Source organism: Nerophis lumbriciformis, linkage group LG36 (assembly GCF_033978685.3).
Source record: "Nerophis lumbriciformis linkage group LG36, RoL_Nlum_v2.1, whole genome shotgun sequence".
Classification (NCBI taxonomy): domain Eukaryota; kingdom Metazoa; phylum Chordata; class Actinopteri; order Syngnathiformes; family Syngnathidae; genus Nerophis; species Nerophis lumbriciformis.
In genome coordinates, this window is record NC_084583.2 from 9,069,556 (window position 1) to 9,083,389 (window position 13,834).

A 13,834-nucleotide genomic window follows, 5' to 3' on the forward strand; every position below is an offset into this window, starting at 1 on the left:
TCCACGGCTGTATATATCGTTATCGGTTGATATCGGTATCGGTAATTAAAGAGTTGGACAATATCGGAATATCGGATATCGGCAAAAAGCCATTATCGGACATCCCTAATTAAAATATACCGTAGACTCTTCACGTCATCTGATCACTCAAATTGATTTCCCAATCAGATTGTGAAGGATAAACATCCATCCATCCATCCATTTTCTACCGCTTGTCCCGTTCGGGGGTAGCGGGGGGTGCTGGAGCCTATCTCAGCTGCATTCGGGTGGAAGGCGGGGTACACCCTGGACAAGTCGCCACCTCATCGCAGGGCCTAGGATAAACATTTTTGGATCTATTAATACTTCAGATATATCCATCCATTTTCTACCGCTTGTCCCGTTTGGGGTCACAGGGTTTGCTGGAGCCTATCTCAGCTGCATTCGGGCGGAAGGTGGGGTGCACCCTGGACAAGTCGCCACCTCATCGCAGGGCCTAGGACAGGGGTCGGCATCCCGCGGCTCTAGAGCCGCATGCGGCTCTTTAGCGCCGCCCTAGTGGCTCTCTGGAGCTTTTTCAAAAATGTATGAAAAATGGAAAAAGATGAGGGGGAAAAAATATATTTTTTGTTTTAATATGGTTTCTGTAGGAGGACAAACATGACACAAACCTCCCTAATTGTTATCAAGCACACTGTTTATATTAAACATGCTTCACTGACTCAAGTATTTGGCGAGCGCCGTTTTGTCCTACTAATTTTGGCGGTCCTTGAACTCACCGTGGTTTGTTTACATGTATAACTTTCTCCGACTTTCGAGGACGTGTTTTATGCCACTTCTTTTTCTGTCTCATTACGTCCACCACACTTTTAACGTTGTGCATGAATGCACAAAGGTGAGTTTTGTTGATGTTATTGACTTGTATGGAGTGCTAATCAGACATATTTGGTCACTGCAAGACTGCAAGCTAATCGATGCTAACATGCTATTTAGGCTAGCTATATGTACATATTGCATCATTATGCCTCATTTGTAGCTATATTTGAGGTCATTTAGTTTCCTTTAAGTCATCTCAATTCAATGTATATCTCATGATACGCTATCTGTATGTAATATGGCTTTTAATTTGTTGCGGCTCCAGACAGATTTGTTTTTGTATTTTTGGTCCAATATGGCTCTTTCAACATTTTGAGTTGCCGACCCCTGGCCTAGGATAAACATTTTGGGTCAATTAATACTTCAGATATATGTCTTCATTTATTTTATATTAATATGTTGGTATTTAAATAGTATTTTGATAGCATGGTATTTTTTAATACGGTATTGTACTTTATTTGTTTTAGTTTTTTTTTAACCGGCGGAACCAAGGAGCGGAGGGCAACGTTTCCGGGAGACATCTAAGGAATTGCAACTTCCGGTGCACATGTCGACTGCTATGCTAGCCTGCGACTGACGTTGACTTTTTCTACAATTATTTACGCGTCTTTAGCAGAATTTATTGCCACATTTCGGTAAACATGAAGCTTCTTACGCACAACATGTTGACGTCACATGTGAAGGGGGTCACTAAAGGATACCCGCTGCTAATCAAGGTACGCTCTTTTAAAACGCCTGCAGCTAATAATGACACAACAGTCCAGAATATTCCTTGAATTTGCTTGATTGACATGCAAACTGAGGGAAGGCGCTAAGATACTTTTATCGTGTAAAAGGAAGCGTTTTAGAAAGATAATTATCGCCCAATATATTTTATTTTAGGTTGTAGGGCAGTGGTTCTCAACCTTTTTTCAATGATGTACCCCCTTTAAAAAAATGTTTAATTCAAGTACCCCCTAATCAGAGTAAAGCATTTTTGGTTGAAAAAAAGAGATAAAGAAGTAAAATACAGCACTATGTCATCAATTTCTGATTTATTAAATAGTATAACAGTGCAAAATATTGCTCATTTGTAGTGGTCTTTCTTGAACTATTTGGGGAAAAAAATAGGTTTTAATTTATATTTATAAAGGATTTTTGAATTGTTGCTCTTTTTAGAATATTAAAAAAAATATCTCACGTACCCCTTGGCTTACCTTCAAGTACCCCCATTTGAGAACCACTGTTCTAGGGAAACATAAACTGAAAATGAAACTAAAAGAGGCAATTCCTGAAGGAACTGCGTGTGAATGCTCCAATGCTGATGTTTACCAAACATCCCAGAACAAGCTAGTCAGATTACTTCTAGACCTCCACCCCAGATCACACCTCACTCCTACCCACTTCTCCAAAGTGGGATGGCTCAGGGTGGAGGACAAAGTAAAACAACTTGCACTGAGCCTTGTCTATAAAATCCGCTACACCTCCCTGATACCGAAGTACATGTCAAACTACTTCCATGACCGCCATAACCACAACACCAGGGGGAGCTCCACTAACACGTTAAACCCAGATTCCCATCTAACAAAGGTCTTAACTCACTCTCTTTCTATGCCACATCAATGCGGAATGCACTCCCAACAGGTGTAAAAGAAAGGGCATCTCTATCCTCCTTCAAAACCGCACTAAAAGAACACCTCAAGACAACTTCAACCCTAAACTAACACCCTCCCTTCCTCATCATTAGGGATGTCCCGATCCGATATTTGGATCGGATTGGGCGCCGATATTTGCAAAAAAATGCGTATCGACAAGGCATGGGAAAATGCCGATCCAGATCCAGGTAAAAAAAAAACTTCTGCTCCGTGTTTTCCAATGCACCTATTTAAATAGTACATTCCACTTTTCTGCTGCTCCCTATAATTTCCGTTCCGCATTTTCCAGCACACCTTCAACACATCCACAGGTCTGTGGATTCTAACGCAGTTGCTTTTAGCTGCTGGCATTACACGACAGGCTCTTCTCACTCTTTTCTATGTCTGTGCTTCTCACAGACAGCAAGCGCACCTTCTTACACACGTCACATACTGTCACGTCATACGTCACATACGTATAAGCCCTCCCTGAGCAGAGAGGTAGCAGCATGGCTAACGTTAGCTGTGATGCTAGCGCAGCCGTGTGACCAACGTTCTCTCTAAGGTGCGCGCTTGTGCAATTGCGCACTGTTTAAACGTCCTCTGCGCATAGCAATTATATGCCACGCACAAAATCAAAAAAAAAAAAAAAAAACGCATAACAATTTTCGACACACCGACAGAGAAAACAGTTTTCGTCATCATTGTTCAAATATTATAACGTCTGTCGAGACGCTTATCTCCGTTCGGTGCCACACGTCCACACCATCAAAATGCAGAGGCAAAAATTTACACAACACCGTATGAAAAAATTAGTGATTTTTTTAGTTGTGATTTCCTTCTCTGCATGAAAGTTTAAAAGTAGCATATATTAATGCAGTATGAAGAAGAATGTTTTAATGTAGACATGCAAGCCTTAAAAGAAAATGTTGAAAATCAAGACTACATTTCCTGCAAATGGATGCATTTCTACCCTATATTTTAACTTTAGATTTATTCTCATATCAAACTCTTTTGGCTGTCTTTTTGACACTTACATCCGGCGCCCCCCTCCACACCCTGGATTATAAATAATGTAAATAATTCAATGTGATTATCTTGTGTGATGACTGTATTATGATGATAGTATATATCTGATAGTATATATCTGTATCATGAATCAATTTAAGTGGACCCCGACTTAAACAAGTTGAAAAACTTATTCGGGTGTTACCATTTAGTGGTCAATTGTACGGAATATGTACTTCACTGTGCAACCTACTAATAAAAGTCTCAATCAATCAATCAAAACACATAGAATCATCATACTGCTGTGATTATATGCATCAAGTGTTCATTCAAGGCTAAGGCAAAATATCGAGATATATATTGTGTATCGCAATATGGCCTTAAAATATCGCAATATTAAAAAAAGGCCATATTGCCCAGCCCTTGTTTCAATGATGCCATTTCTGTTTGTCATGTATAATTTTGTCTATTTTGTGTTTATCCTTGAATAAACAGGTCAGTTTCTTGTTACCAACCATTGTGTATTATTCAAACTCCCCTAATTCAGCTGGCTAGTTGTTATCAAGAGTACTAAAACCCTTTTCAACATGATTCTGACAACTAAGTAGGCTAAATAACTTTAAACTTTAATACATAGGCCAGTATCGGTCAATATCGGTATCGGATCGGAAGTGCAAAAACAATATCGGTATCGGATCGGAAGTGCAAAAACCTGGATGGGGACATCCCTACTCATCATACCTCCTCGGATTGTAAATAATCAAATGTAAACAATCAAATGTAGTCACTTTTTCTTATAATTTCTGATCTCTCTCTCTCTATGTCCAATACTTGATGTACATATGTACCAAGTCAGACCTACACTGTTCCAATATCAATTTCTTCAAACGTAACCCCTCCCCTCCATATCCCACATCCCGGATTGTAAATAATGTAAATAATTCAATTTATATACTGTGATGATTATCTTGTGTGATGACTGTATTATGAAAATAGTATATATCTGTATCATGAATCTATATAAGTGGACCCCGACTTAAACAAGTTGAAAAACTTATTTGGGTGTTACCATTTAGTGGTCAATTGTACGGAATATGTACTTCACTGTGCAATCTACTAATAAAAGTTTCAATCAATCGATCAATCAAAAACCAACTTTATTTATAAAGCCCTTTAAAAACAACCACAAAGAAATACAGGCAAAGGACAGACTAAAAAATAACATTTTAAAACAGAGGTAAAATACACATTGAAAACGCAAATACAAATTATCTTAAGAACAATTTGTGAGATAAAAGCAGTTTAAAAGTTAAAAACAGTTTAAAGTCTAATGCTGGGTTAAAAAGCCAGTGAATAAAAATGGGTTTTAAGAAGGGTCTTAAAAGTTTGAGTTTATTTGGAACATGCAAGCATACAACATGATACATCACAATTTCCAGTTTCTCTTTTCAACATGTTGGAAAAGGAGTAGGAAGAAGCAGAGCTTATTTAATCCTACCCCTTTTCTTTTACATAACAGTTGCTAACACTTTTGTTCACTTCCTATTCTCAATTTATTCACAATAGACTCCATAAGTAATCACAATAAAAAATAAATAAATAATACTCGGTGAAGTAAGTTACATTTCATATGATGAGATGAGTAAGATTATTTTGGAAAAATGAACGGATGGATGGATGAAATAAATTCAGAATGTTTATCATGGTTCTTCTTCTTTGTACTTTGTAAACACTTTGTTTGATCCATTCCATCATTTAATTCCACATACTGATATACTGAAGCTCTTACCGGTAAGTGTTGTACGTGCATACAAATGTTTTAAATTAAATTTTTCTCTAATATTATTTTTATCCTCTTTTTTTGAGAAGAATTGTTGTATATTCTTGGGTAGCAGGTTATAGTTTGCTTTGTGTATAATTTTAGCTGTTTGCAAATTCACTATGTCGTGGAATTTCAGTATTTTTGATTCAATAAATAAAGGGTTTGTGTGTTCTCTATATCCAACATGATGTATTATTCTAACTGATATTTTTTGTAACACCGTTAATGAATGAAGTGTACTTTTGTAGTTATTTCCCCATATTTCTACACAATAACTCAGATATCTAACACTAGTGAGCAGTAGAGCGGTGTTTTTCAACCTTTTTTGAGCCAAGGCACATTTTTTGCGTTGACAAAATCCGGAGGCACACCACCAGCAGAAATCGTTAAAAACAAAACTCAGTTGACAGTAAAAAGTTGTTGTCGCTATTTTCGGATATGAATTCAAACCATAACCATAACCAACCATGCATCACTACAGCACTTGTCTCAAAGTAGGTCTACTGTCACGACCTGTCACATCCCGCCGTGACTTATTTTGAGTTTTTCCGGTGTTTTCCTGTGTGTGGTGTTTTAGTTCTTGTCTTGCGCTCCTATTTTGGTGTTGATTGTCATGTCATGCACGGATGTACTTTGTGGACGCCATCTGCTCCACACGCAGTAAGTCTTTGCTGTCGTCCAGCATTCTGTTTTTGTTTACTTTGTAGCCAGTTCAGTTTTAGTTTCGTTCTGCATAGCTTTCCTTAAGCTTCAATGCCTTTTCTTAGGGGCACTCACCTTTTGTTTATTTTTGGTTTAAGCATTAGATACCTTTTTACCTGCACACTGCCTCCCGCTGTTTCCGACATCTACAAAGCAATTAGCTACCGGTTGCCACCATACGAAAGAGTATTACACGGTTACTCCGCCGAGCTCTAGGCAGCACCGACACTCAACAACAACACATAATTTGCGGACTATAAATATCGTATTTTTCGGAGTATAAATCGCTACGGAGTATAAGTCGCACCGGCCGAAAATGCATAATAAAGAAGGAAAAAAACATATATAAGTCGCACTGGAGTATAAGTCGCATTTTTGGGGGAAATCTATTTGATAAAACCCAACACCAAGAATAGACATTTGAAAGGCAATTTAAAATAAATAAAGAACAGTGAACAACAGGCTGAATAAGTGTACGTTATATGAGGCATAAATAACCAACTGAGAACGTGCCTGGTATGTTAACGTAACATATTATGGTAAGAGTCATTCAAATAACTATAATCAATCAATGTCAATCAATGTTTATTTATACAGCCCTAAATCACAAGTATCTCAAAGGGCTGCACAAGCCATAACAACATCCTCGGTACAGAGCCCACATAAGGGCAAGGAAAAACTCACCCCAGTGGGACGTCGATGTGAATGACTATGAGAAACCTTGGAGAGGACCGCATATGTATAACATATAGAACATGCTATACGTTTACCAATCAATCTGTCACTCCTAATCGCTAAATCCGATGAAATCCTATACATTTAGTCTCTTACGTGGATGAGCTAAATAATATTATTTGATATTTTACGGTAATGTGTTAATAATTTCACACATAAGTCGCTCCAGAGTATAAGTCGCACCCCCGGCCAAACTATGAAAAAAACTGCGACTTATAGTCCGAAAAATACGGTACTGGTTTGCAAAAAATATTTTTAACCCAAATAGGTGAAATTAGATCATCTCCCACGACACACCAGACTGTGTCTCACGGCACACTAGTGTGCCGCGGCACAGTGGTTGAAAAACACTGCAGTGGAGAATATGAAGTGATTTTTGGTCTAGAACATGTATTGCTTTATTCATTATTGACGGTAGTAGCCAAAGAAGGGGCTTGTCTCACATGGAGAGGGAGGTCATATGAATGTAAGAATAGTTTGAATATTAGAATGGTTTGAACGTTGAAGAGTTTGAATTTCCAGGAAAAAACGGAATTTGGTTTGGAACTTGGGAAAGTGTTAGTTTGAATGTCCAGAATGAGTGGAATGTGTTGATGTAGGAATGGTTTGAATAGGTTGAAAAATGTGGGAATTGTGCAACTTGGAAAAAATGTCCCATTAATTTCAATGGGAACTTCCTGGAATTTTGGGGAAAGTGTGATATTTGGAAAATAATTAGGAGCATGAATGTCCTAAATGAGCTGAATCGGTTGGTGTTGGAATTGTTTGAATTAAATTATGTTTACTTACTTTGCACTAGTGACTTTATTTTGCTGAAATCATTTGTAGTAGAAAGGGAATCATTTTAGTCACCAGGCCTGAGCAATTATTTTGCCTCAGGGGGCCACATTTAGAGACAAAAATGTGTCTGGGAGCCGGTATACCTGATACTAATACAATAATGTCTGATTGAATACTAAAAACGTTATGACAGACCGCCTGGAAAAAAACCGGAATGGGATTTAAAAATGTTTTCACTGAATGACACACCCAGAATGTACAAACCCCGTTTCCATATGAGTTTTGAAATTGTGTTAGATGTAAATATAAACGGAATACAATGATTTGCAAATCCTTTACAACCCATATTCAATTGAATGCACTACAAAGACAACATATTTGATGTTCAAACTCATAAACTTTTCTTTTTTTTTTGCAAATAATAATTAACTTAGAATTTCGTGGCTGCAACACGTGCCAAAGTAGTTGGGAAAGGGCATGTTCACCACTGTGTTACATGGCCTTTCCTTTTAACAACACTCAGTAAACGTTTGGGAACTGAGGAGACACATTTTTTTAAGTCTCTCAGGTGGAATTCTTTCCCATTCTTGCTTGATGTACAGCTTAAGTTGTTCAACAGTCCGGGGGTCTCCGTTGTGTTATTTTAGGCTTCATAATACGCCACACATTTTCAATGGGAGACAGTTCTGGACTACAGGCAGGCCAGTCTAGTACCCGCACTCTTTTACTATGAAGCCACGTTGATGTAACACGTGGCTTAGCATTGTCTTGCTGAAATAAGCAGGGGCGTCCATGGTAACGATGCTTGGACGGCAACATATGTTGCTCCAAAACCTGTAACTTTCAGCATTAATGGCGCCTTCACAGATGTGTAAGTTACCCATGTCTTGGGCACTAATACACCCCCATACCATCACAGATGCTGGCTTTTCAACTTTGCGCCTATAACAATCCGGATGGTTCTTTTCCTCTTTGGTCCGGAGGACACGACGTCCACAGATTCCAAAAACAATTTGAAATGTGGACTCGTCAGACCACAGAACACTTTTCCACTTTGTATCAGTCCATCTTAGATGAGCTCAGGCCCAGCGAAGCCGACTGCGTTTCTGGGTGTTGTTGATAAACGGTTCACGCCTTGCATAGGAGAGTTTTAACTTGCACTTACAGATGTAGCGACCAACTGTAGTTACTGACCGTGGGTTTCTGAAGTGTTCCTGAGCCCATGTGGTGATATCCTTTACACACTGATGTCGCTTGTTGATGCAGTACAGCCTGAGGGATCGAAGGTCACGGGCTTAGCTGCTTACGTGCAGTGATTTCTCCAGATTCTCTGAACCCTTTGATGATATTACGGACCGTAGATGGTGAAATCCCTAAATTCCTTGCAATAGCTGGTTGAGAAAGGTTTTTCTTAAACTGTTCAACAATTTGCGCACGCATTTGTTGACAAAGTGATGACCCTCGCCCCGTCCTTGTTTGTGAATGACTGAGCATTTCATGGAATCTACTTTTATACCCAATCATGGCACCCACATGTTCCCAATTAGCCTGTTCACCTGTGGGATATTCCAAATAAGTGTTTGATGAGCATTCCTCAACTTTATCAGTGTTTATTGCCACCTTTCCCAACTTCTTTGTCACGTGTTGCTGGCATCAAATTCTAAAATTAATGATTATTTGCACACAAAAAAATGTTTATCAGTTTGAACATCAAATATGTTGTCTTTGTAGCATATTCAACTGAATATCGGTTGAAAAGGATTTGCAAATCATTGTATTCCGTTTATATTTACATCTAACACAATTTCCCAACTCATATGGAAACGGGGTTTGTAGATAAAGATAAAGAATGTGGGATTTACAATATTAACTATGAAGGATAAAACACTGAATATTGACAGCATATGAACGTCACACCCCCTCTCCATCCACATATTTTACAATCGAGCGAAACACAACAAAAATGCAACAAACACAGGGAAATATGAATGCGAAGGGTAAAAAAAACCCCACCTACAATCTGATACATGTGATATATCACTAAGCTTTAGAACTTTGTTGTAAAAATCTCCTTCCGCGTTTGTCCCTGACACCCACATTTCAGGCTCTGGAAACACTCCCCACCCACACTGCTTAGATGACCATATTTACTAATTAGATGACCATAGTAACTAATTACATTACCATAGTAATTAGTATATCATGCAAAAGCCATTAAAATACTTAGGGCGGTATAGCTCGGTTGGTGGGGCGGTATAGCTCGGTTGGTAGAGTGGCCGTGCCAGCAACTTGAGGGTTCCAGGTTCGATCCCCACTTCTGCCATCCTAGTCACTGGCATTGTGTCCTTGGACAAGACACTTTACCCACCTGCTCCCAGTGCCACCCACACTGGTTTAAAAATCTAACTTAGATATTGGGTTTTACAATGTAAAGCGCTTTGAGTCACTAGAGAAAAGCGCTATATAAATATAATTCACTAGTATAGTCGAAGACTTACGGTCATTAGAAAACATGACTGCACATCATAATGGCAGCTACACTTTACATCTTAAAGATCTAAAAAAATAATTTGTGAATGTCCGGCGGGCCAGATTGAAAAGCTTAACTTAAGCTTAATTTGGAAATGGACTGAAAGTGGTGTTAATAAAAAGTTGATTGCAGGCCACTGAGGTGAAGGTGAGCGAAGTGGAGTTCAACCCGCAGTTTGTTAGCCGCATGATCCCAAAGCTGGAGTGGAGTGCTCTGGTGCAAGCTGCAGATGAGGTTTTGTTTTTTTACTATCATTATTTCAAAGACAGTATGTATGCGATCAGAATACAGTTTGTGTGTTTTTGAGAAACCTGTCTTGTTTCCATAGTTGGGTCAACGACAAGACCTGCCAAGTGACCTGTTGGCAGACTTTGAGAGCAACGAGGAGTTTCTGAAGAAGGTGCATAGAGTTCTCCTTGAGGTGTGCAGAGTCTTATTTATTTTTCTCTAATGCTTTTTGTTTCCAACTCATATCCTACGCAACATCTTGAGTTGTTACTGAAAGTGGTACTTGTCACAGGTAGTGTTCACTACATGTTTTTTTATTTTTATTAAAACAGTTACTTTATTCTCATGTTATCCATTATAGGACACTTAATTAACTAAAGGCTTAGTGGCCACATACGTGGACAGCACCTTTTAGCTCTTATTTCCAAAATTGTGTACACTACTGAATTGGGGTCTTATGGCCGCTTATGTGGACACTTATACTGCCATCTGGTGGTGTCAGAAGAGTATAACATACAATGGAATTTGGGGGAAAAAAGTGTAAAAATAAGAATTAGCATGTCACTAAACATGAAGTACACGTTTGTGTACTTATGGACTAAGTACATCATATCAAAAGACGATTCTTAGTTTTTATTCTAATTAGGGTCCAATAAGCCCAAATAGCAAAGAAAAATAAAAAAAAGCATGTAAACAAACAGCTTGGGCCATAAGAGGGTTTAAATATACTACTACTGTTATTTAGAACCTTACCTGAACAGTTCTAAAAGGTTATGATAGGAAATGTAATTCCTCTTGTAGATGTTGCATAATTCAAAATTTTACACGAATTCTGCCTCAAAAAACTTTGGATATCACATGCATCTCAAGCAGGGATGCACCGATCCACATCGATTCTGATCCCGATACCAAAGCTCTGTTTGCGTTAATGTTATTATTATTATTGATGATTTTATATGAGGCTGTAATACACAATGTCCTTCAATTAACATATAGAGTCCCTTCGAATATTCTTATTAGTAGCATGAACATTGCTTAGTTTTCATGTCCTTTGAACAACAAAATAGATGAGACTAAACCAACACCACCCAGGACAATATGAGCGTCCTACCAGCTTTTTCTAAAAATAGCACACCCAGTGAGTTGTGTCGAAAACTTGATTTTATTGCTTTGCTATTCCTTTGATTCTCACTTGCATTTACGTACAGTTGTAAAATTATAAAACACGAAAATGATTATAAAAGAAACAAAGTGTTTAGTATGGCAGTATTATTGTAGCAAAATTGTTTGCAAATGTTACTCAATCTGTGTGTGTGTGTATAGTAGGGTTGTCCCCATACCAATATTTTGATACCGGTACCAAAATGTATTTCGATACTTTTCTAAATAAAGGGGACCACAAAAAATTTCATTATTGGCTTTATTTGAACAACAAATCTTAGGGTACATTAAACATATGTTTATTATTAGGGATGTCCGATAATATTGGACTGCCGATATTATCGGCCGATAAATGCTTTTAAAATGTAATATCGAAAATTATCGGTATAGGTTTCAAAATTATCGGTATCAGTTTCAAAAAGTAAAATGTATGACTTTTTAAAACGCCGCTGTGTACACGGACGTAGGGAGAAGTACAGAGCGCCAATAAACCTTAAAGGCACTGCCTTTGCGTGCCGGCCCATTGACATAATACCTACGGCTTTTCACATACACAAGTGAATGCAAAGCATACTTGGTCAACAGCCATATAGGTCACACTGAGTGTGGCGGTATAAACAAGTTTAACACTGTTACAAATATGCACCACACTGTGAACCCACACCAAACAAGAATGACAAACACATTTCGGGAGAACATCCGCACCGTAACACAAGATAAACACAACAGAACAAATACCCAGAAACCCTTGCAGCACTAACTCTTCCGGGACGCTACAATATACACCCAACCCCCAACCCCGACCACCTCAACCTCCTCATGCTCTCTCAGGGAGCGCATGTCCCAAATTCCAAGCTGCTGTTTTGAGGCATGTTAAAAAGAAAATGCACTTTGTGACTTCAATAATAAATATGGCAGTGCCATGTTGGCATTTTTTTCCATAACTTGAGTTGATTTATTTTGGAAAATCTTGTTACATTGTTTAATGCATCCAGCAGGACATCACAACAAAATTAGGCATAATAATGTGTTAATTCCACGACTGTATATATCGGTATCGGTTGATATCGGAATCGGTAATTAAGAGTTGGACAATATCGGGATATCGGCAAAAAAGCCATAATCGGATATCTCTTTTTATTATTGTAATTTAGTCCTTAAATAAAATAGTGAACATACTACACAACTTGTCTTTTAGTAGTAAGTAAACAAAGACTCCTAATTAGTCTGCTGACATATGCAGTAACATATTGTCTCATTTATCCACCTATTATTTTGTCTACATTATGAGGGACAAACTGTAAAAAATTATTATTAATCTACTTGTTCATTTACTGTTAATATCTACTTATTTTCTGTTCTACCATGTTCTATCTACACTTCTGTTAAAATGTAATAATCACTTATTCTTCTCTTCTTTGATACTTTACATTAGTTTTGGACGATACCGCACATTTAGGTATGGATCCGATACCAAGTAGTTACAGGATCATACATTGGTCATATTCAAAGTCCTCATGTGTCCAGGGACGTATTTACAGAGTCAAAAAAAAATCCCGCTTTTCCTGAAATTTCCACATTTTTGGGGAAATGTCCCATTGAAATCTATGGGACATTTTTCAAAGTTCAACAACTCGCACATTTTTCATCTGATTCAAACTGTTCCAAATATTCAGCCTGTTTGGGAATTGTGTGCTTTTACTTCAACAACTCTTAAAAAAAAATAAAGCATTGGAGCATTCACATGCAATTCCTTTAGAATTGATTATCATATTGTATGCCAACAAAAGGATGGAACAATTGTTCTGCAATCAGAAGTCAATGTGACCAGCAGAAATTAAAGTTCAGCTATTTAAGAATTAATTTTAAAAAAGGCTTTCAATGACAATTATTATTATTTTTTGCATCAAATAATAGAGTTGCATGCAGTATATTTTTGAAGTCAAAATCGAAGCACATTTCCAGGTTTCTGCGGGCCACATAAACTGACGTGGCGGGCCAAATGTGGCCCCCAGGCCTTGAGTTTGACAAGTTGCTTGAATCAAAGTCTATCCTCTCTTATTGAGCTCTGCTGCCACCTAGTGGACATAGCACGACTCACATGTGCCTGTGCTGCTGCAGGTGGAGGTGATAGAAGGCTGTCTGCAGTGTCCTGAGTCAGGACGAGAGTTCCCCATCTCCAAAGGAATCCCCAACATGCTTCTGAACGAAGACGAGGTGTAGACTTAAAAAAGCCACCGACAGACTTTGTGTTCCAAAAGAAGACGTTTTGATGTCGGGTAATTACTTTCCGTTTTAACGTCTAAATCCCCCCTTGGATGTTATTTTAGCTGTATTTTTGTAACACATTCAGGTTTGTTTCCCTTAATAAAACCTTGCTTTTGTCCTTGACAGCCAAAA

At 38.1% G+C, this 13,834-nt stretch overlaps 1 protein-coding gene across 2 annotated transcripts; it reads left to right on the plus strand.

The window, feature by feature from the left end:
- Positions 1-757: 757 nt before the first annotated feature.
- Positions 758-13,834, plus strand: trmt112 (tRNA methyltransferase activator subunit 11-2). 2 transcript variants are annotated; one of them, XM_061930218.2, is made up of 4 exons: positions 758-874; positions 10,178-10,279; positions 10,374-10,466; positions 13,556-13,834. In XM_061930218.2, the coding sequence occupies exons 1-4, from the start codon at positions 773-775 to the stop codon at positions 13,655-13,657; spliced, it is 399 nt and encodes a 132-aa protein (XP_061786202.1). In that variant the 5' UTR covers positions 758-772; the 3' UTR covers positions 13,658-13,834. The 2 variants fall into 2 exon arrangements, with proteins under 2 accessions (XP_061786202.1, XP_061786203.1); XM_061930219.2 differs by lacking the exon at positions 758-874 and adding an exon at positions 1,358-1,571.